General features: G+C 46.9%; 1 protein-coding gene across 1 annotated transcript; it reads left to right on the top strand.

Annotated features, from left to right (window-relative positions):
• The first annotated feature begins 505 nt into the window (after positions 1–505).
• Positions 506–23,286, top strand: jcada (junctional cadherin 5 associated a). The gene is made up of 5 exons (XM_058060465.1): positions 506–722; positions 12,454–12,984; positions 15,037–15,942; positions 16,105–19,541; positions 20,476–23,286. The coding sequence occupies exons 2-5, from the start codon at positions 12,596–12,598 to the stop codon at positions 20,508–20,510; spliced, it is 4,767 nt and encodes a 1,588-aa protein (XP_057916448.1). The 5' UTR covers positions 506–722; positions 12,454–12,595; the 3' UTR covers positions 20,511–23,286.

Raw genomic sequence — 23,286 nt, 5'->3', positions numbered from 1 at the left:
AGTCTTCCTTCGCCCTTGGGAGTAATCTCCTTTTCTGCCAGCTGTGCCGTTTGAGGCTGGTCCGCTATTTAACCCTCAGCTGGAGGCCGGGATGGAGGAAGTGGCGTTCAAACCACCAACCTTCAGCTTGTTGGAAGACCTGCTGTATACTCACCTGTGACCCCAATTAGGACAAGCTTGATAGAAAATAGGGAAAAACATAGTGGATAACAAATAACGGATGACATCAGAAGCTAATGAGATCCAATATAAGTGAAAAATAGACATTGTAAGGATATTATTGGAATATTTTGTTGAGGTCTGCATGACAATGTATTTTTAGCTTCCTAAAACGTGTTTGTGCACGTATGCTTGTGGTACTTTTTCTTAAAGTGTGTTTTTTTTAATTCCTACTGCTCGGTGGCCAAGGATGTGTGGAGGTTAATTATTCATTAACCGCTGCCGGATGATGATAATACATGAGGCGAGCTGTAAATCGATCTTCATAGCAGTTGGAAACGCTGCAAAGGAGATAATATGCGCGGATGAGGCGAAACGCTAAGTGCGCGGTGACCTCAATGCTGGGCGCTGCTGCATCCAGCTGCCTGCCCACTGGAGCGGAGGCGGGATGCTCCCTCGGTGCTCCGTCGTGAGGGGGCTGTTCCCTCCGCACATCCGAGCTCGCTCAGTCCGTCCGGAGCAGCGGCAGGGATGAGAGCTGGGCACCACGACGCGTTTGGCAGGTAAGAAACAAAAGTGTCTCCTGTCGTACGTTGTGGTGTTTGGTTTACGTAAGATGTCACGGTTCCTTCCCCGGCGAGCGGAGAGTCTCCCCCGCGCGTCACTTCACAATTCCAGCGGTCCCCTCAACTTCATCCAGCCGCCTTGGTGCGCTCCTGTCCGGCTGCGTCTGCCTCACCGCTCCGTTGGATGAGGGGGGGATCGGTTGTGTCGCTTTCCACGCTCGTTATTCCACAGCGAATGACGAGGACGACATTGCTTATTTTTTTAAATTTATTTTCCCTTTTTTTACTTGAGTGACGGGTGGCATTTTGTTTGCTCTTTTCCCATCAGCTGAAGGTTACAGATGGCTGATGGAGCTAGCCAGGCTAGCGTTAGCTCTTCGTGTTCTGTGCAGGAGAGGCCAAACTCCATCCAAAAATTACGCAATTGTCAGCGTCCTAGCTCTTATGAAATGACGTGCACGGTGTCAGACGGAATCCATCTCTTTGCGATAACGCCATTCCTCTAGTAAATGAACGCCTCTTCTGTGAGATATTCCAGCAGAACTTGTATAATTGCATCGCCCCTTCCTAAGTGATGTTTCACCCCCGGTGGGTGGGCGGCTTGAGAGTGATCATGCTGTGCCATCACTTCCAGTACGGTGGGTCATATCTATGCCGAATTCATCCAAGGACACCACTCATGAGTTTAATGTTTACAATGTACTCCGATCATGTGATGCATTTGAAGGAAACAGCAGTTGGCATGAAAATAGCCGGATTTTGAAGGGAGTTTGGCTGAGCTGTGTAAATGACACAAGCGTGTCATTTTATTTCACAACGTGACAACATATTGTGCGTCTCTCAGCGTGGACGTACTCAGGAGCCCCAAATGGAAGCGATGGGGCTTGTTGACAAATGGTGGCTTTGACGCCGCCGTGTTGTCGCTGGGTCTCACCTGCAAGCCAGGCTGACTTTGATGACCTTCTCGCTCACGCAGCCTGCAAACTTGAATATCCATATGTTCTCTTGAAATTGGAACGTGGTTCCATTTCCTCGCCAGTTCTTGTCGACGTGATGGAGATTTATCTCGCTCTTTACTTGGACATGAAATCATGTTCCTGTGTTTACAAGTGCTTCATGGTTTCAGTTGGAGAAGGTCTTGCACATAAATAGTCCGGGACGTTGTTCCAGTCGTTGTCACAGTGAAGATGTTTAATCCTGCTGTAGTGTATCCCCTATAGGTCAAGTGTCTGCTTCTGTCCTTGCAAAGGCCTCTCCCCGGTTGGTCAGCCGTGTCCTCGGGTCTGATTATTATTTTCAGCGGTGTTGTTTATATAGTATTTATGGTGTTGCCCCGCAGCAATGTCTGTTGGTTTTTGACCTTTCATAGCTCAGTGAGCGCGCATTAAAAGCTATTTAGTAAATGTCAGCAAATGTTTTCCAAGACTAGCTAAAAGGTAAAAAAGAAATAAGTGTGCATGCGAGGTAGGTCTTTCACACGTCCCTGGCGTGCGATGCCCTCAGGGGGGGAGGTATGCTGTGATTGGGGGGGGCACTAAGGAGGAAGCAGCTCATTAATTCCTTCCAGCGAGGGAGGAAAGGTTTGCTCAGCGTATTTGGAGGGGCCCTTCACAGCTCCACGGTGAGTCCAACTTTTACGAGTGGGCCAAAATGAAGCCGGCGATAAGTCCGGGGTGGGCAAACTTCACCGCAGTGTGCGATATCCTTGAGCTAAATGTTGCCTTTTTCTCTGATTATGCTTTGCCTCGGTGGCTTGAGCACGTACTGATAGATCCTCCTCGACTCTACGCTGCTGCGTCCGTCTGTCTTCAGCATTATTTCGAGGCCGAGCTCACCAAGGAAACACGTCTGGCCATTGGCTCGCTGAAGCCGAGGCCTTGTTGAAAGTCATGGATGTTTGCCTAGCTACAGGGATCCCCTCGGAGCTCCTGTCTGATGTCACATGTGATGTCAGAGTGGAGGTGACGCAGGCAGGCAGGCAGGACGAGGCGGATAAATGAAGCCAGGCAGAAAGATGTGCAAACGACTGACATCTGCCAGTGTGTCTCTTGGGAGTGAGAAGACGGAGCAGCGGCGTGAAATGCGAACCGTTTGGTGTCGATATTGTTCTGTTCTGATTGGATTCCGGCCACATGTTTGGTCCATCTGCCGCTCCTCCGCTTCCTTAGCGCCAATTGATTCCAACGTGTGAGATAACCCTTAATATTTGTTTCCACTTGTTTACATCACAGTTTTTTTTTTACAGCCATGCCTCACGAGTGTGGGAGAATCCTTTCATCCCACCTGTTATCTGGTTCACATTCAAATTTATGCACCAAGCTCCCGATGCGGTGCTGTCTGTTCGACTATCTTCAGCGAGGTACACGCAAAAGAGTTTCAAATTGTGAGCCATTTTGCATGGAAGTTGGGAATTGTGTGAAATATGGTGGAGATTATCTTAATGCGTACACCCGCTTTAGTAACACGCAGGTCGTAGGGTTTGCGACAGAAACAACATTTTTGTGACAAATACATCTCTAATTGACCTCAGTCATCCATGACAGCAGAGCTATTTATTATATTTGTGTTTTTGGCAAAATAAGATACTCACATTAGCTTGACTTTGGAAAAAACAGTCATCAACCTTTCTGATATGTTGGCGACCAAACCACTAACTGGTTGGCTTCGTAATGATTTGGTCCACCGGTATTAGGGATGAACCCTGGTAAAACTGATGGTTATTATGACCGTTTCAAATTAAAATCATAAAACCATGATTGATAACTGTACTTCAGTAAAGTCACCGACCGGTGACGCTGATCCTTTCTTGGAGAATCAGCCGTTAGTTACGTTGTGTATGTCTCTCTCTCGCTCTCTCTCTCTCTCTCTCACTCTCTCTCAAAGCACCAACTGAGATGTAAACAAAAGCTCCTGCCCTCCAAAACGACCCACAATGCATTGTGCAATGGAGCCCTATCAGCGGTAAACACTCAGACGAGGTGTGTAGTTGGCAACGTTGGGCTCGGCCAAGGAAAGTACATTGTGGGTTGTTGTTGTTATTTTAGTAACATTGTTAGACTCCAGGGCGGCACGGTGGTCTAGTGGTTAGCGCGCAGACCTCACAGCTAGGAGACCAGGGTTCAATTCCACCCTCGGGCATCTCTGTGTGGAGTTGCATGTTCTCTCTTCCAAAAACATGCTAGGTTAATTGGCGACTCCAAATTGTCCATAGGTATGAATGTGAGTGTGAATGGTTGTTTGTCTATATGTGCCCTGGGATTGGCTGGCGACCAGTCCAGGGTGTACCCCGCCTCTCGCCCGAAGACAGCTGGGATAGGCTCCAGCACCCCCCCGCGACCCTCGTGAGGAAAAAGCGGTAGAAAATGAATGAATGAATGTTAGACTCCAGTGGTTAGCATGTAGGCCACAGTCAGGAAATCGGGTTCGATTCTCCGCTTGGACATCTCTGTGTGTAGTTTGCATGTTCTCGCCATGCTTGCGTGGGTTTTCTTCGAGTACTCCGCTTTCTTCCCATGCTAGGTTAATTAGCGACCCCAAATTGTCTATATTTTTATAAATCTATAATTTGTAATAGTTATGTTATAGTTTGTAATTTGACTTGAAGTCCAGGGTGTACACTGCGTCTTGCCTAAAGACAGCTGGGATAGGCTCCAGCATGCCTGCGACCCTAACGAGGATAAGCAATATAGAAAATGGATGGATGGATTGTTAGACTTGAGTGTGTGTATCAGTACTTTTTCATCACATTCAACAATACCGTGATGATGATAATAATAACTGAGATAATTTTGTTCACAATAATCCTGATATGAAATCATGAATGTGTGAAGCTGAAAGCGTCATTTAAAAAAAATTAAAACTCCGACTAGGAGCCACCCAGAGTCCGAATCTGGTTCTAAAAAAGCCATTGCATGCTAAGTCTTTGATCAGCGTGCTCGGTGCTGCTAAACCACGGCCACCGTCATCTCCAGCAGGCCCCCGGATCTTGACAGACACTAATTAAGACAGCACGGATTGGGAATAGCAAAGTGCAGGTGAAGCTTACTGTGCAGCAGAACAGCGCGTCCGTGGATTAGCGTGCCTAATGACCTTGCCTTTATCCCCCCCCCCACCCTCTCTCTCATTAAAAATGCCGGCCGTGGAACAAATGTTCAGCCTTGAATATCCCGAAACATGTGAGCGCATTCGGTGGAAGAAAATGTCATGACGTCAAACGAGGCTGATGAGGTCAGCGATGTAAAATTGCTTCATTGATACATTAGCGGCTGTTGCACGCCTTCACACAGCGGTCTTTAGGTTGGACCCGGTATGAAAAGAATCAGGACCAGACCGTAATCTTGTGCACCGTGACGTGTCGCTGGAGTTAAAAAAAAACCAAAAATAAAATAAACAACTCTTCTTTATTTTTGCTGCCAGCGGAGTCGGACTGAAATAAGTTCTGAAGTGAAGCAACAAGGGTCGGGGGATATTTAAGCGGCCCACGCATGAGCTGGGGCGGCACAACTGTTGCCGTGGGGTGTGATTAAGAAAATAATTAAAGTATATATCTTTTGGCCAAGCATTCTGCGTGAGCTAATTGACTAACAATGCACAGGGCAGGCAAAGCCAACGTGCGAGCCCAAGCACGCTGGCTCGCAGTGTGGCGATGTGCCGTGTTGTGTAACGCCCGTCTTATTGCTCATCATTGTGTGAATGCATGCAACACAACATGCCATGCTAAACGTTTTAACGGCGCGTGAGGGCATTGTCATTTCCCAGTGGTCGTGGACTCAGTCACAGCACACAAATGTTGTACTTGTCGGGTTCTTTTGTACTCCAGCCTGCCTCCGCCTGAACAGGCTGAGAAGATCACAGATGACGCTTAATCAACTCCACTCCACTTGATTTTCCTCAGTCTTCATGTCAGACCTCCGCTATTTACAGGAGCTTGTCAGGTTAGGTTGCATTTCTCCAGCTTTCACCAGGATACCATTTTCTTCTGCTGGTTGGATGGTGAAACACGGCCTGCAGGATGGAGATGGGTCTTTTACTTTCCTTCCATCCATCCATCCTTCCATCCATCCATCCATCCGTCATTCCTTCCTTTCTTCCTTCCTTCCTTCTGTCCTTCCTTCCTTCCTTGCATCCATGCATCCATCCTTCCATCCATCCATCCTTGCATCCATCCATCCATCCTTCATTCCAACCATCCATGCATCCATCTATCCTTACATCTATCCTTGCATCCATCCATCCATCATTCCAACCATCCATGCATCCATCCATCCATCCATGCATCCATCCTTCATTCCAACCACCCATGCATCCATCCATCCTTCTGTCCGTCCATCCTCCCTTCCTTCCTTGCATCCATGCATCCTTCCTTCCATCCATCCATCCTTTTATCCATCCATCCTTGCATCCATCCTTGCATCCATCCTTGCATCCATCCATCCTTGCATCCATCCATCCATCCTTGTATCCATCCTTCCTTCCGTCTTTCCGTCCTTCCTTCCTTCCTTCCTTCCTTCCTTCCTTCCTTCCTTCCTTCCTTCCTTCCTTCCTTCCTTCCTTCCTTCCTTCCATCCTTGCATCCATCCATCCTTGCATCTATGCTTGCATCCATCCATCCATCTTTGCATCCATCCATCCTTGCATCCATCCATCCTTGCATCCATCCATCCACCCATCCATTTTTCCATCCATCCATCCTTCCATCCATGCATCCATCCATCCTTCCGTCCGTCCATCCTCCCTTCCTTCCTTGCATCCATGCATCCTTCCTTCCATCCATCCATCCTTTCATCCATCCATCCTTGCATCCATCCTTGCATCATCCATGAATCCATCCATCATCCTTGCATCCATCCTTCCTTCCTTCCTTCCTTCCTTCCTTCCTTCCATCCTTGCATCCATCCATCCTTGCATCTATCCTTGCATCCATCCATCCATCCTTGCATCCATCCATCCTTGCATCCATCCATCCACCCATCCATTTTTCCATCCATACATCCATCCATCCATCCTTCTATGTACTATTAAGACCATTTTACTTGCTCTTCTATGGTCCCAACCTGACCAGTAAGAGAAGAGAATGATCTCCCGTGGTTTGTTGTGACGCATTTTGGCTTGTTGGGATTTTTTATGATGCAAACAGGAGCAAAACCACGGGGAAATAAAAAATCAACCCATCAATTATTCCAACCAGAGACAGCAAGATATAGAACATATGCTGGGGTGTAAAACTACTGTATAATCCTCACTTTTTAGCAGTACTTTTACTTTGAAAGGGAACTGCAATGCCCAGGTTGAACTGCTGCTCACTTCCTAATTTATAGAGCGATTGAAGAGAAGGTTTTTCATTAGTGTACCAGGTTCAATGATGGACGTGTGGCTCCTGACCCAGGAGGCTTTTTCTAATAGATGTTGGGTCCGGGCCAGATGACATGTCAACACTTAATGTCGCTGAGTTAGTACCCACCTGAAGCCGAGGTCGGCGTGTGCAAAATATCTGTCCGGCTGTTGATTCGTCAGGCTCCTGTCAAAAACAGGCCTGTGACACTTTTCCACCGTACAAACAGAAGCCTGCAGGGAGGCTGATTGGAAACATTTGGGACACAGCCGGAGCACCTCCGTCCCCACGGTGGAGCACTTCCTCAGGAAGCGAGACGCGCCGTTCGGCCGACACGGTGATGTCACATGGTTAAACAATCCACAGGCCTTTGCTGTTTGCCGAATGTGACGGGAGAAAGGCCCCGTGCGTGCACAGTCCAAACAGATGCGGGCCAGAGTCCAGCCAAGTCCACACCCAGCTTGGGTCCCTCTTCATCGATCCAAGGAGACCGGGAACAATGTGGAGAGGTGCGGCTCCTGTGGAATAATTTTAGTAAACAGGAAGATGGTCTTTTCGGTCGGGTGTATGAGACGTCTTTGTATGCTGAAGATTCCGCTCCCTAATCAAATCCATGTCTCCTCCACGGCAACATAAATCATTCCTACTCGGTTTGTTTGGACCACAGAGCAGACATATGTTTTCATAGACCATCATCCCCGCTCGCTCACAGTTTTTCATTTCAGGCTTCAACCCCCGCAATGTTGTTAGCCAGTATTGTGTGCCACCCAGGGTGTCCCTCAGTCCCTCAGCACCATCCCTCATCTTAGTTTGGCCATAAATAAGGAGGTGACACCAAACTGTCAACCTGCAAGCCGTCATGCTGCAGCAGCCATCCATGTGTGCACCTCCGTTTCGCCGCTAAAAAATGCCCCTAATTGTTTGATTCGATTCCTTTTTTGGCTGAACCAACCCCGGCCTCGGCACACGGCGGCGTGACCTCAAAAGTAGCCGCATCGTCGCTTTGACTGCATCGTGAGTGAAAACGACGCGGCTGATGAGAAGAGAACGCACGGGGGCGGTGCGAGGGTCGTCTGTGGGGAAAATGCCAGCCCTCATGTGGTTCCGTTTATTTTTAGCTCACCAGGCAGTCCATGTTATCCATATAAACTATTTCATTCATCCCTTTCCGAGCGAGCCGTGTCAACAAAAATACACGCAGGCTGCACTTTGCTATATTCAAGGAAGCACAATGCTGGTGCTTTTTCACACAAGAGGGTATTGTCACGGAGCACAATGTTTTTGTGTCATGGGGGATGAATGTCGGCCATTGTTGCTCAGCGTTCCTTCAATCCAAGGTTTTATTTGATATCAAAATGAGTAATTCCATTGCGTAACAGCATTAGCGGTATTTAAATGCAGCTTGTCATGGGAAAGAAGGAGCGGTGGGGGCGGCGGTGGGGGCGGCGGTGGGGGCGGGGGCTGCATGAGGGTAGATCACTTTACAGGAGGAAATCCTCACTTTAACTGATGATGGAGATAATCCTCGTTTACTGGTGACACCAAGAGCAATTGCCTCAGATTAAGGATTACGTTGGATCAGACAGCATATGGATGTTCACTTAAAACAGGTTTATATGCAAATGCAATGTTATCGCAAGGTAAGGCGGATTATCATATTAAATATGATCATATTCATGAGCGCAGCCCTTGACCCAAGTCTAATTTAATTAAGCCTTTGGCTTTCTGGAAGCAAGGAGTCCTGATAGCCATCACACGGATCTCAGAGTTTACGCTGTGGGATATTTGGGAAACCTGCGTCTCGGCGTCAAGCGAGTATTTTAAAGCAGACACTCAGAAGAATCTCAGTCTATTTACGGAGTCGTTCGTGCGTTAGCCTCATTCCCCCGAACCGCTGTAAATGGAAGTTGACATGCTTCTAATTAGCTCATTTGCATATTAAATCGGATCTGATCATACGATATTGAAAATGAAGGACAGTTGGCTTTGGACTTTACTAAATTAAACGTGATCTTAGCCCTGGAATATTTCTGTGCCCTGTTATGTTAGCATTTGTCTCACTTGCTGTGAACCATTATTTTATTTTTTCGGTTTCGATTAATCGGTCATCGGTTATGAGCTAGCTATGCTCCCATCAATCTGTATCGGACAAAAAAATAAACACTTGATCGGCATATGCTGACAAATGCCTTTCAAAGTCGATCCCGCGCCGCAGCAAACCCCAACGTGCGTTGTGCCAGCACCCGCATTGAGCCGACAAGGGACGCACTTTGTCCCGTTTGACAGCATCTTGACACAGACTACCCCAATCCATGCTAATCCACCATTGCTTTTGGACTTTTCTTGCATCGTTGTTTACACGCTTTGTGCGGCTGTCAGTGGTGGCAGCTAGCTAGCTCGCTTGTTCAAGTTATCCGAGTCTTCAGACTCCAAATGTCACTTTTTTTTTTCTTTACAAGAGTGACATTTTGTTTTTAATCCAAACAAACAAATTTATTTTGGAGCTCGTTTTTGTCCCACAAAAAGGTAGGAGTGCTGTCCTGACACTAACTATTCCATTGTCTTGACATTGTTCATAAAAAAAAAACGTCCCAGCTAGCCTCTCCTTGAGGAGATTACGCAAATTGGAAAGAGTGAAAGTTAACTAAAGTATTAACTGGGTAAGAGCCAAGAGTCAATCCTCCAAAGCTAACAGGTTTAAGGTTTTAAATGAAAAAGATAATCTTATTAAGGACCCAGACCTACAAAGAGAGTGGAATTTCACGCTTTTGGATCCTGTTAATCATCTCCTGGTAGCTCCGCTGAGGTTCAGGTAGAAGGAGCAGAGAAGGAGCAGAGCAGGAGCAGTTGGCTTCGGCCAGGGGAGTGACGCTGCCCCCCCCCCCCCCCCCTTCCTGAGTCAAGGCTGTTTTATGATAAATGCTTAGTTTTCATCTCTGCGGGATTATCGTGACAAAACAAATCCCAAGAAGCAAAACAAATGCCAATCTGTTGCAGATGAATCCATTTTGGCGAGGCTGCGTCCGCCATCTGTTTGTCAAACCAAAAAGGAGCAATTTGGCCCCCGCCGTTCAACAATCACGGCGCCGTCGGCTTTTTAAACTGAAGTGCATTCGATTCCGGCAGCCGATCCGGTCCGGCTGTTGCGGAACGCCGTTTCTTATTAAGGACAAGCCACAACCGGCAGTCCGCTTCAGTGGAGAGTCTGGAGTCGACGGGCTGCGGCGGCATCTGTCCTGTTGACGTATGACTTCATCAAGGGCGTGACATCGTTATCGGATGCACCCTGGGTATCGTCGCTTTGACTCCTCGTGATGATTATACGTCGCTTTGGTGAGGTTGCTCTTGGGCACTCACAAATATATTATTCCTCTTCCACATATGAAGAGCTTGCAACCAAAAGGCGCTAAATCCATTTTGACTGATTTCGAGAAAATCAATGATTTTTAACTATGCACATATCAATCTATTTGGTCATCAAGTCTATATTGCAAATGAAAGAGCTATCGATATAGGTCATAAAAATGCATGCTATAAAAATCCTGCACACACCATGTATTTTATATATTTTTTTTATTAATTTTTTTTCGGATTTAGCGCCTTTTGGCTGAAATAAATTTGAAGTCACCTTTAACTTCTTCAATGGCATTGTTGTAAAAGAATGTAAGGTGCTTTAATGTGCTATGCTAATAAACACAGACTAACACAGAAGCCATTCTCAACATGCAATACTTATTATTAATTAAATTAATAAAAATTTTATTAAAAGCAGTGCTCATATTGACAGTGACAAAAATCATCTCATTCCAAACTCTTTACATTGTATGTTTTTTAGTACAAGTAAAATAATGTTTCTCGTGAAAGTTGGATGTGTCAAGGTAGAGACATGCCTTTTATGGCGTAAAAAAAAAAACTTCCATGTTACAGAATACTGTAAAAACACAATTTGTGTTCTCCTGAATTGCATAACATACTGTAACTATCATACGTGTACTTCATGTACACAAACAAAACAGGATGCGCACTGATACTGGCTTTCTGTATGTGCAGTGCCAATTGTATTCTTCTCTCTGATTGGTCAGATTATCAATAGATGGGAAACTTGGGCCAATCAGAATAAAGAATAAAGAAAGGGATTTAGCTCCTTTTGGTTGAAATCTGAAATGGAAATAGCGCCTTTTGGTTGAAAGCATACATTTCATATCACTTTTTTTCATATTTTTTAAAATGATTTCAAGACCAAAATATGTGATTTGGATACACATGACAGAGGTTAAACTATTAAACTCATGAAAAACATGCAACTTAGTGAAAATTGGATTTAGCGCCTTTTGGTTGCAAGCTCTTCATATTATTATATTATTATAGAGGGGTTTGAACAGAGTATGTCCAATGCTAGCCAAGAATTAGCTTTCTTACCCTTCCAGAATCCTACAACCTTTCCCATTGATCTAATGGCAGCCCCCCAAAGCCCCCTCGGTCACATGGTACAGTACGTAGCTTTGTATTGCAGCGCAACACCGACTTTGTTCTTTTCAGCGATTAGACAGCTGGCAACACAAGTAAGTACGCCTCGCAGTGAACATGTCCAAAGAGTCAATATTTAATGCGGCCACGCTGTTATCTAGCACTGCCTTAGTTCTCTTGGGCATGGAATTCAACAGAGCTGCACAGGTGGTTACCGGAATCATTATTCCACTCCTCCATCTTTTACTTGCGGATGCCCCGGAGGTGCTGGGTGTGGTTCAGGGAGACATACTTGACCAGGCCACCTTGGAGAGCTGCTTCCTGGCGACGGCGATGGCCCGTTTGATGTAAACGTGCACCGACTGTGCGTTCACGGCCGCCATATTTACCAACGATGCGTCTCCAGGAGCAACCAGGCTGATTCCTCCATCCTTCCGCTGTCATCCACTCCGCTCTTGGCATACTTGCGTGGCATCGGGGAATATCTGGGGGTATCTGTGATGTTCTAAGCAGTGTTCCAGTCTTTGGCGCATTTCAACTCAGTGACCGCATTTCTCAGCATTCACTCGCAATTTCTTGGGGAATTCCAGTTTCTAGTGTTTTTTTTTTTATTTAAAAATTTTATTTTTTATTTTAAAAATTATTTTATTTTAAAAATGCATGTCCTTTCAGACTGAACAGAAAATACTTTAGAGATGCTGGAAGTAAGGACGGGAATACGAGCAGATAGGAATGCATTCCCTCATTTGCCTGAGTGATGTCAAACAGGAGCCAGGAGCATCCTGCTATTCAATGACAGTCATGTTCATTTGCCTTTTTGGACACTTGAGTTAAATGGGGGGGGGCGCAGGTAGCGGGGGTAATAGTTTTACTTTACTTTGTTTTCTGTCTCGTCTCTTCATGATGTCCTCCGCCTTCTTCTCTACTCAGTGATGGCCTCAGCTGAGCAGTCGTGACGGCGCTCCTGCCGCTGCACACAGGGAAGAAGCAGAGACACCTTGACACCCGACCTGCCGTCCTCAGACGGAAAGGGGGGGGGGGAGGAAACACACCAGCACAAACAAATGCGAACATGTACAGCGTGGAGGACCTCCTCATCTCTCATGGATACAAGCTTCCCAAGCATACTACCTCCTCCACGACCCCGACCCCGACCCCCGCGTCGTCTTCTTCGTCTTCATCCCGCCAGGCACCCTCGTCGTCACCTCCATCCTACAGCAAACACCACGAGAGCTTGGGGAGCAGGCCCAGCAGCCGGGCGGTGAACGGCTACGAACGGGGGCCGAGGGTGGCGTTCGGGAACAGCTGCGGAAGCAGGCACCCTCAAGGCTACGAGGTGGGAAGTGCGTGTCCCAACAACAACGTGGAACCCAGGGTCAGGAGCCAGTCCAGGCAGGAAGGCGACAGCCAGGTCCACGTTGAGACCGCTTCTTACGGGGATTCGCTGACGTCAGACGGCGGGTAAGATCCCTGATTGTCCCGCCAAGCGTCCTAATTGTGCTTACCCAGAAGCCTTCTGGTGCCTTTGATGGAACAGATCCATGACATTAAATCGCCAATCAATAGTTTTTGTGTCTGGATTCAACAAATTTAAACGCCACCATCTTTTTCCCTCATGCTTCCATTTATTGTAGCGCTCTCCAGCCTCCTCCAACATAACGCAGGCGAGGTGAGACAATGTGCGCTGGAATCCTAACGGGCCGCATTGGACCTGAGAGTCCTAATCCAAACACCTGGAGGGCAACCCTACGGTATCTGCCCCATTTAAGCACGCCAAACGTTACACAGATGTCATTCTTACTCAGCCCTCAACAGTCTTTCACTCGGTCTCAATAGTTGCACCTAATTATAGAGTACATACCCATCAATAATGCATCATTGATATAGGCTGTATTCAATAATGTATATGAAACGTGGGCTATATTTAGCTCACTCTGGAGTCATGCAATTGAGACACGTTAGTTGGATCGTAGGAGCGATACGTTTGTAGATATTTCCTGGTGGCAGCTGGACTGTTGTTTCCTTTTTTTTTTTTTTTAAACCAGGGTGTTTAGTTTGACTATTTGCGCTAGCTAGTGTGCTGTAACCGAGACGACGTCAATACAGCTGTTCCTGCACCCAAACAGTCAGATTGCTTTGTTAGATTTTTTTTTTTCTTTCCTAAGATTCCACTCGGCATTTTTCTAATCCTGTTTTCCCTTCAGCCGCTGAAAAGAATAGAAATGTCCTTGAGAAAAGTCACTGGCTGTTTTAGTATTTTGCATTGTATTGATTATTTCTTTGAGAGAACTAATCCGCATACTCATATCACAGCTTTGGCTAGTGGGAATGAGGGGATTGCTACAACATTTACGGCCTGCAATTTTCTGTCTGTTCATTCTTTTTCTCTGCTCATCCAAATCACTTTTTCCCTGGCAGCTTTAGTTTGGATAAGAAAGCGGCCCGTCTTTGCGCTCCCATTATGCACGGACACAATTAGACTAATGATGCTAACTCATCTTACATGAGATGTCCACTAATTGAGCTGATTGGCTTGGTTTCCCCCTTCCCCCCCCCTGGAAAAAAATCAGACCAGTGATGTTCATAGAGGGAAATGTCAAGGTCGGTCAATGGCCTCAGCCTTGGCGGCGGCGTGCATCTTTTTTATGGTGTTGGTCAGTCACACTGCAAACAGGTCCAATCAGGAACACAGGAATCCCTGTGTTAACCTAAAAGCATCTAATTGTTGAAATATGATACATTATTAGAATGAGCCGTCTGTATGAGCGTATATGGAATATTGTAGGTGCATTGGGATGGAGGCACAATGCCATCTAATTGACTTTCTTGTGGTTTTCTGTCTCCATCTAGTGGAGGTTGGATGCAACTGTTGTACTGACGACACCATTCATGTTTTGCTTTCACCACAAATTCTTTTACAAATATTTCATTGAAATACAGATGTCTCTCGTTTATAGCAGTTAATTGGTTCCAGACCAACCAGAAAAAAATTAATTTCTGTGATATAGGATTGAATATTTCACAGTTAGAGCATAGAAAACCTGTTTAGGGCTTTCTAAGTATGGTTTTGAAACATTATTAGAACCCTGTAGATGCACTTTTACACTCATTGTTTCCATCACAGTGTGCAACTTTTATGCTAGACGGGCCTCCAGCTCGCAAGCTAGCAAGCTAGCAAGCTTAAACAGACAGCCTTGAATATATTTCTTCTAAACTTAAGAAGCCACAATCTTACCACTTCCACATGGAATGGGAGAACTTTTTTCACTCTGTCATGTGGACATGCCATGGCTTGTGTCATTACTGCCCCCTGGTGACCAGAATACCACACATCACTTGTATTTCAATGTGTTTTGACTATTAATAGAACATAGTCTGTCATGAAACAGCCAACATTTATGAATTCTTTAATTTCCGGAAAACCATGATATGCCGAGAGTGAGCGATAGCCGAACAGCAATACTCCGAGGGATGACTGTATTGACTCCGGTTTAACCGTGTCTCTCCGTGCAGGTTCTGCGATGGCACCAGAGGTCAACAGATGCAGCCCAAGGACGTGTCCTTCTGGAGGAGGAGAGGCCAGGACTTCACCGTGCTGCTGGACTACGCCGACCTCAGAGAGCCCCACGCAGGGGGGCACGGGGAATACAAAAGGCCGGAGGGGCCTCAACAAGCGAGAGGTCAAGAGTTGTCGGCCGAGGATCGCCAAAGGGTAGTCCAGGAGAGGCAGCGCTGGGCAGCCCAGGTCCAGGCTCGCGCCAAAGAGAGGGAAGCGGCTCTCAATCAATGGCGAATGGCAGCCGAGAGGAAGTGCCAGACCCTGGGGGCGGACGAGTGGCGTCCGAGCGTCAGTTTCAGCCGCCAGATGTCGCAGAGCGAGGGTGAACGCTGGGCAAAGGAGCAGCAGCGGCTCCATGCCAGGACACCGGAGGGAATGGTCGTCCACCCCAGGACCAAAACTAAATCCCACTCGATGCCCCGGATGCTGCGGCCTGAGAGCCTGCAATATGTGGACGTGACCCCGTGTGGTCAGGAACTGTACCGCCGCGTCAACGGTCACCCGCTGTCACACCACGACCTTTACAGGGCGCCCCGCTGGCCGGAGAACGGCAGGCCGGCGAGCGCCAACCAATTATCATTAACGCCAAAGCCCCGCTTCACCCGGCCCCCGAGACCGCCCTCCTATGAGATGCACCAGCAGATCAGGGGAAGCTGTGAGATATTATCCGGGAGGGACTCCGTGATGTCCCAAACGAGGGACAGGACTCCTCTTCCCGTCACGCAGCCGGGTGATGCTCCACTGGACTATTTTGCACAGGACTCCGGACCTCCGGGATACATCCCCCCTCCGTCGTACAAGAGAGCCCCTGTGATTATTGGGGGGCGTCGGGGATATGGTGAGATTGCAGTTGACTACAGGTAAATCGTCCTGACATTTATTTTTCCAATGTGAGGATTGCATGAATGAAATAAGATTTAGGATTAAGATTAAGTTGGTCTTTAATGTTCTCCAGCCCACCCAAAACCTGGAGCAACCTGAGAGGTAGACTTTCTTTCTAAAAGGTGTTGTTTCACCTGCAGGTACAGAGGCGACGTGTACCAGCATATACACGTGGCTCCAGACGGGTCTCACTGGATCGCTCGGCACCCGGCGGGCTCTTGGTCCGAGCCGCCCAGGGAGAGGTGTACGGCAGGCCAGAAGCAGCTCCATCCGTTGTGTGCCATGCAGGGCCCGGGGGGGAGGGTTCAATACATCTCCTTCGACGACCCCCGCATCCGCCACATTTCCTCAGCCCTGGGTGGAAACTCCCTGACGGACGCGGACAAGATACGCCACATCCGCAACGAGCTTCCCGGCAACGCCGCGTCAGAATCATCTTCCAGCAACAGTGCCTTTTTGCCCCCGTCGGGGGGGGCTTTTATCGCTGCCAAACTGGCCAGCGATGTTAATCAGACATCTTTATGTGACTTTGACAATGACAATAAGAGTTGGCACAGCAATTTGCACAAAGAGACTGTGGATAACTTCTCAGCAACTGACCAAAACTGCAACTCCTATTCCAAAAACCAACGTCCTCCTCCGTCGCCATCTTCAGCCTTTCAGGCCCCAGTCAGAAGAGCGTCATCTCGCCAGGGGCCCAGTTTAGATCAGGTCTTTGCGGAAACCATTACACAAGTGAAGAAAATCGTCCCAGAATCGGTGTCGGAGAATAACCGCAGTACCAAGAGAAGAGTGAGCGAGACCATCTTCTGCCTTGTGTCTGTTCCCCTTCACACACCGACCAACCTTAATAAAGATTCATCTGCAGATCAGAACAACAACGACACAACTCGAAGTCTGACGGTGAGCAACACAGAAACCTTTGCCGTCGGTCTCAAGGAGACCCACAGCCTGAGAAGCAAGTCGGTCAACGAGATGCCCATCAGACTCCAGTACTCCCACTTTCACACCAGCAGCACCTCCTCCCTGAGGAACTACAAGAGGGCCCCTTTAAGGAAGGAGATCATAGACGCCTGGGCCCTTCAAGCCAGTGAAGACAGGGAGATGTGTTATGCTGGATCTTGGCCGGGAAACCAATACCGTAACCAAGAGACCCAGACCGGGTCACCTTTGACTGTGGTCAAAAGTCCAGAACCCCAAAGTCCACCTAGTGGACAGGAACCTATCCACTCCGCTTCGGATGCCACCACTGACAGCGGTGTGGGGACCGACAACGGTTCCTCTTACGGCTACCCCATGGCCGGCCAGAAAGACCTCCAGCCCTCCAGCAACAGCGCCTTCTCCCGTCTCAGCAACAGCCCGACGCCGCAGCAACAACCGAAAGCCGTGGAAGATGCGTCCTCCCAATCCAATCAACAGGATCAACGAGACAAGAATCCATCATCTCCAAAGAGGAGCAACTCCACTCCTCCTGAGAGTACAGAAGTGGCCTTTGGTCAGTTTCTCCTGAAGCCGGTAAACCGACGACCGTGTGACGCCATCGGTGAGTTGGAGAGCATCAACAAGGAGATGCAAGACACAATCAGCAAGAGACCTCATGTGGGTCGGTCAGTGGATGATCTCGACGGCATGAGGACAAGAATTAGCCGAGCGAATTTCACTGCCGGCCTCGGAAAAGTCAGAGATCCACCGGGTCCGACACCCGTACTCTCAGAAAAAACTGCTATCAAAGTCAGATCGAGATCCTTTCCTCCTGCTAATGATTTGGAATCCGTGAGCATGCAAAAGGCGTTCTCCAGGGCACCGCCCAACGCACCCCCGGCTCCGAAGGTGGGCCCGACATCCACCCCAGGGGGGAGGCAGCCTCCGTCCTTCCTGCCTCAACACAGTGACACAAACCGGCTCTATCGGCAGGACATTCCAGTCCCTCAGGAGTCAATGCTCAGGGATGTCGGACTAACCGTCTACACGGAAGCCCCTAGTGGCCACGGGGAGACAACGCAAGGCTCCCATCCGCTCCCGTCTCGACTTGATCACAAGGACCTGCCGGTGCAGCTTTTAAGGGAGAGCGGCACAACGCTTCTTAAAAATAATAGCGGCCCAGGACACAATTCCCATCCAGGGCATGAAGATGAAGCGGACACCGAGACTAAAGCCACGTTAGACAAACCGCCGCGACGCAAGGAACCGCTAAATGTGAACATTTCTGGAACCAGGAGCGAGAACTGCAAATCAAAAAGTTCCCTACTGGATACCCGACTGGCCAAGGATGAGAAGTACCGGATCTCCGAGCCGATGAATACAAACAAGCCCACAATGGCAGATGAGCACCTGGAGACCTTGTTGATTCAGGAGAAAGCTAACGCTTTAGCCACGGAGGACCTCAGCACCTTGTACGAAGTCAAGTGTGCAGAGGGAATCCCGGAAAATGAATCAATTGAGCAAAGAGCTGCTAGAATTTTGGGTATCAACGTTCCAGTGGGCACTTTGGGTGTGTCGGATGGGACACCGGAAGAGAACAGTGATGATGCGGAAGCCTTAGCTGAGGAAGCGGAGGATTCAGGTGAAGATCAACGGAATGTGATTGGAGAGCCCGAGCAAGTCAAAGCGGGAAGCTTCACTCCACCAGGAAAAGAAGACACAGAGACAGAAGAGGTCAAGGTGTTAACAGTAGACCACAATGAAGATGGCCGACAAAAGCACAGCAACAATCAGGATGACGAACACGGTGAAGGTGACATCACTCAGCCGGTGGTGGTGCTGGATCTTCCCGAATTCCCACCAAGTAATCTCCCTCTATCCCTCCCCATGGGCACTGACGACAAGCTAGCAGCACGGACGTCCAGAGGAGAAAAGAAGGTTTGCGGTGGAGCAAGCAAACTCATCGAATCCCTGCAAGATAAGCTCTGCTCCTCTGCTTCCGCATCTGCTGCATCTATGGGCAGGTCGACCACAGACAGAATCGCCCGTCTCAAAGAGCTGGACTCGGTGTCGAGAATAAGACGCCTCAGTCTGAAAGGGTCCAATTCCATTGGAGAGTCTGAGCCTGAGGAGATGGATGGAGGTGAACAGGAGAACTTTGTTGAAGATGAGCCACAAGTGGAGGACAAACAAGAAGATGAAGGTGTGAAAGAGCAGAGTGAGGTCACAGAGGATGTGGAAACACAAAGCCAGATGGTAGATCTCACAGAACGTTGTCGATCCGATGAAGATATATGCAAAGGAGATGGAAAACCAAAGGAGGTTGAACAGACTAATGATGTTTTTGCACTAAAAGCAATACAGGAAGGAAGTCGAGAAGATGCTGAGGTAAAGACAAAGGAGCCAGAAGGAAAAGTAGACACTGAAGTTGAAGACCAGACACACCGACGTGAACAGAACGCAGCAGAAGTCAGGCAGTCGGAGGTGAAGGTGGAAAAGATTCCCAAAGCAAAGCGGCGCATGAAGCTCCAGAAGCCTCCACTGCTTCCTAAACCTCGGAGTGTTCCCAAAAGGGAAATAAGCCTGCCGCTCAGCTTCAGCACCGGGACCTTTGCTCCCTCCAATATGGAGGATGAGGAGATGCACACGGTCTCAGGTGGGTCGGAGGATTTGAACCGTTTCGGCATGTAATCCTTACGTCCACTTATCCTGTGACTCCAAATTGTATTTACTTTGAAGTCATTTATGGGCATGCCTCATAACATGCAACCTTGTAAACTGAGGGCCACCTGTGTAAGATGATCATTTCAAAGCGTTAGATAATAGAAACTAAAATAGAATAGAAAATAATATTCATAAAAGATGATCCTAAGGTTTTATCGGCACTGCCTGGGATGTATTATTATCCGGGATTAGCATATGAATATGGGCAACATAACAAACGAACACCATGTTATGTTACTTTTCATGGGGAAAAATCAAAAAGTGTTCTAAACTCCTGTTTCCATGCCAGTATTGTAATCGAGGTGTAAATGTTCACACTGCAGGAGTATGTGGATATAAATCCAATATGTATCCGATGGAATGTTGGGGAAAGGCACTCCCAGATGTCGACAAAGGTTCTTCTCGTCATCATAAAATTATAGACAACTTCTGGACAAATATGCGGTACTTTTGCAACCCAAATACTTTGGTTTTGGAGTATTTGATGGTTTCCAGGAAGTATTGAGGTGCTCATAACGCCTGCTTATCATAGTCAGGAGATGCTTTTGTTGTTTACACTCGCTGCAGCCATCTTTGAAAGCCAGCTCAGGGCTAGTGATGCTTCTCCGGCTTTCCAAGTAGGAACTCTGACCAGACACGGTGTTCCAGTTGAAACTTCCGATTGGGAACTTGAATAAATTCACACAATTGACAGAATTCCTGCCAAGGCCAAACAATCCCGATTTGGAAAAACACCTAAATGAACACATTTAGTCTAAGCTGCTTTTGTATTCCTGCAAGCTGTACGGATGTTGTAGCCGCTGACGATTGATTGGCGAGTGACAATCCTGATTCCCTTTCTATTATTTCCTCTCGTTTGTCATCAGACTCCTACGACCCCAGTCGAGTGGAGCGCGTCTGAGCGCCGACTCTGCCTTCACCGCCGTGGACATCACATCGGTCTCCCGAGTTAACGAGCTTTTCCCAAGAAGAAATCCAAAAAAGGCTTTCATCTCATCCACGGCTTCTTCGGCGGTGACCCTTGCGGTATTGCCACATATCCCCCGCCCCCCACCCCCCCGATCCGACTGTCCGGGTGCTGAATCAAAATAGGCGCTGCCAGTTCTCCCAGCCTTTCCAGCCTCCTCAATCCCCCCCCACCCACTCGACCTTTCTCTGCTCCGCCAAGTCAACTGCCTTCCTCGGAAAGATTCCCGCGTGTGTCATGATGTTCCTTCTGCACTCGGGCTTCTGACTCGGTGTCCAGTTATGAATGTAAAAGTGCTTCTGCTTTTCTAAACAAACAAACAAACAAACAAAAAAAGAAATTCCAAGTCCAAACAAAAAAGGCAACAGTATTGCGTTACAATCACTATGAACTCTCACATGTAAATAAGAAGTATAAAGTTTTATCCAGAGTATAAAAAGATCCGTTGAAGAAATGTATATTTTCTTATATCAGTTCAGAAAATGCTCCATTTTTGAAATGGTGGTATTTGGGTGTTGGACTAATAATGGAACCCTCTTATGACGTTCTCTATTCTTCTACCCGCGTGATAGCGAATGTACTCAGAGAGCCTGCAAGGAGAAACACTGTGGTCTTTCAATAGCTTCACTCAACAGCAATATAGTTACACATGTACACATGTAGTACACATGTACACATGGGATATACTGTTACGCTTTCATTTATGTCCACTCCAAAGCTTTTCCTTTTGGTGTGTCAGATTATTGGCGTCACGTCGGTGAGTACGTAGGTAATACTTTGAAATACACAAACGACGTGGGTGTGATTTCAGCACTAAATGCCTCATGCTCCGTCATACATCTTAAATCATCATTACTAAAATATATATATATATATATATATGTATGTGTGTGTATGTATTTTGGCATCAAGAGAGGTCTATATTTAACTGTGGCGTTGTTGTCTGTGGTTTCAGAAGTGCTTTCCTGCAGGAAACGACGATGTAGCTCTTTTGAAGATCGGTCTGCCTTGTGTGCAAATGTCACTTGTGCGTACGTACGTCCCATACGACATCGTTTTTTTTCTCTCCTGAAAATGGTCCGGAATGACAAAAGTGTTGGCAATAATATTCATTAGAATAATGATGTGGAATTGTAAGATGACGATGCTTGACACAGGATTACCGGGATTAGAGTGTTTGGGCCACGTTGTAAAAATTAACACGGTCGTCCTTTAGTACTATGTGCTTCCAATATACATCCAATAGGTATTGATGACTAAATACTGCTGTTTAGTGATAGAACATGGCTTATTATTTGTCAGAAATATCTATATTTAAGCATATTTGGGCTAAATTAAGCATTTTCGAGCATACAAATGGACTAAAATATATTGAAAGTCGTGATGATATGTAGTGTTCCAAGTTGGACACTAGGTGGCAGTCAGTAGTATACAGAACAGGAAGTAAAAAAGAACAACAAGGCACTCTCGCAATGCTAACGTGTCAAAGTTATGTCTTATTATGTTTACTATATTAGTTAACAGGAGTGTAAAAGGTGACTATAGGGCTGTTATTTATGTCTGGAGGGCTCTAATGTTAATTTTGAAGTTTTTTTAATTGTGTTTCATTGTTTCATTTTCAAAAAATGTAAACTTTCCAATCATATTGACCCATTTGTCCAATTCTATTCTTGTTTTCCTTCATCAGCGTGGCCCCAACACTCCTTTATCTGCCGTATAAAACTATCTTCTGGATATTATCCACGTATCTAAGCATGTTCAGTGACATATCAGTGCTGATTATGGGCATGACTGTCAATCAGCGTATAGCAAAGGTGTCCAAAGTGCAGCCTGGGGGCCGTTTGTGATGCGTTTTTATTGGTCCATGTCGTATTATGAATATAAATCTATCCGAGTGGTGCCCCACGTCCTTTGATTTGTCAGTAAGCGGCCCCCCAGGGGTAAAGTTTGGACATCCCAGTGACTTTTAGATTTATGATAGCAATACAAGAAATTTGGGAATATACCAAACTAAAGTGTGTACACTATGCATTGGACATCACCATCGACTTGGTTTGGTACCAAAATTAGGAAGCTGCAACGTCGGGCTAGCGTGTCTGTGACCTCAGCGGGCTTTTCTGATGACGTTTGGATCCATGACGTTGTTGGTGTGTCGGTAGATTTCTGTGGAAGTGGTTTTGAAAGGCCTTGATCTGTGCGAGCTCAAACGGGAGCTCCGTCCCGGTCTTGTTCTCGGCCCAGTAACCTGTCCCTCCGTGTTCCAGGCCGTCCTCCGTACTCCGTCCTCTTTTGGACCGCAAGTTCTTTGTAACATGTAGACTAATCGGTGCACATCTTGCTTTGATATTTTCTATTTTCATACAACATATGTACAGCTTCTTTTTTTATTTTGGTCTCCCTTTTTTGGTGCATGAAATGCGTAACAAGTCACAAAGTATTTGCATTTCTTGCATTTGGTACTACAGTATAAATATAGTCTATCCAATAAACTGTTATATTTCATATAATGTATATCTTATTTTCAAAAAAAGGTATTCTACATATTTAAAGCAGAATATGGTATTTTTAGATTGTGAAAAGGGAACTAACTCTAAAAAGGCACAATGTTTGTCTACATTTAAAGAGATCATTTAGAATGATCGTCAATAGAGACAAGTGTGTGCTATTGTACAGTATTACAAGATATTCATAAATAAAGTATTTGCATGAA

This window comes from Doryrhamphus excisus, chromosome 21 (assembly GCF_030265055.1).
Source record: "Doryrhamphus excisus isolate RoL2022-K1 chromosome 21, RoL_Dexc_1.0, whole genome shotgun sequence".
Taxonomy (NCBI): domain Eukaryota; kingdom Metazoa; phylum Chordata; class Actinopteri; order Syngnathiformes; family Syngnathidae; genus Doryrhamphus; species Doryrhamphus excisus.
Note: the sequence above shows the minus strand (reverse complement) of the source record. Positions and strands in the feature narration are given on the sequence as shown.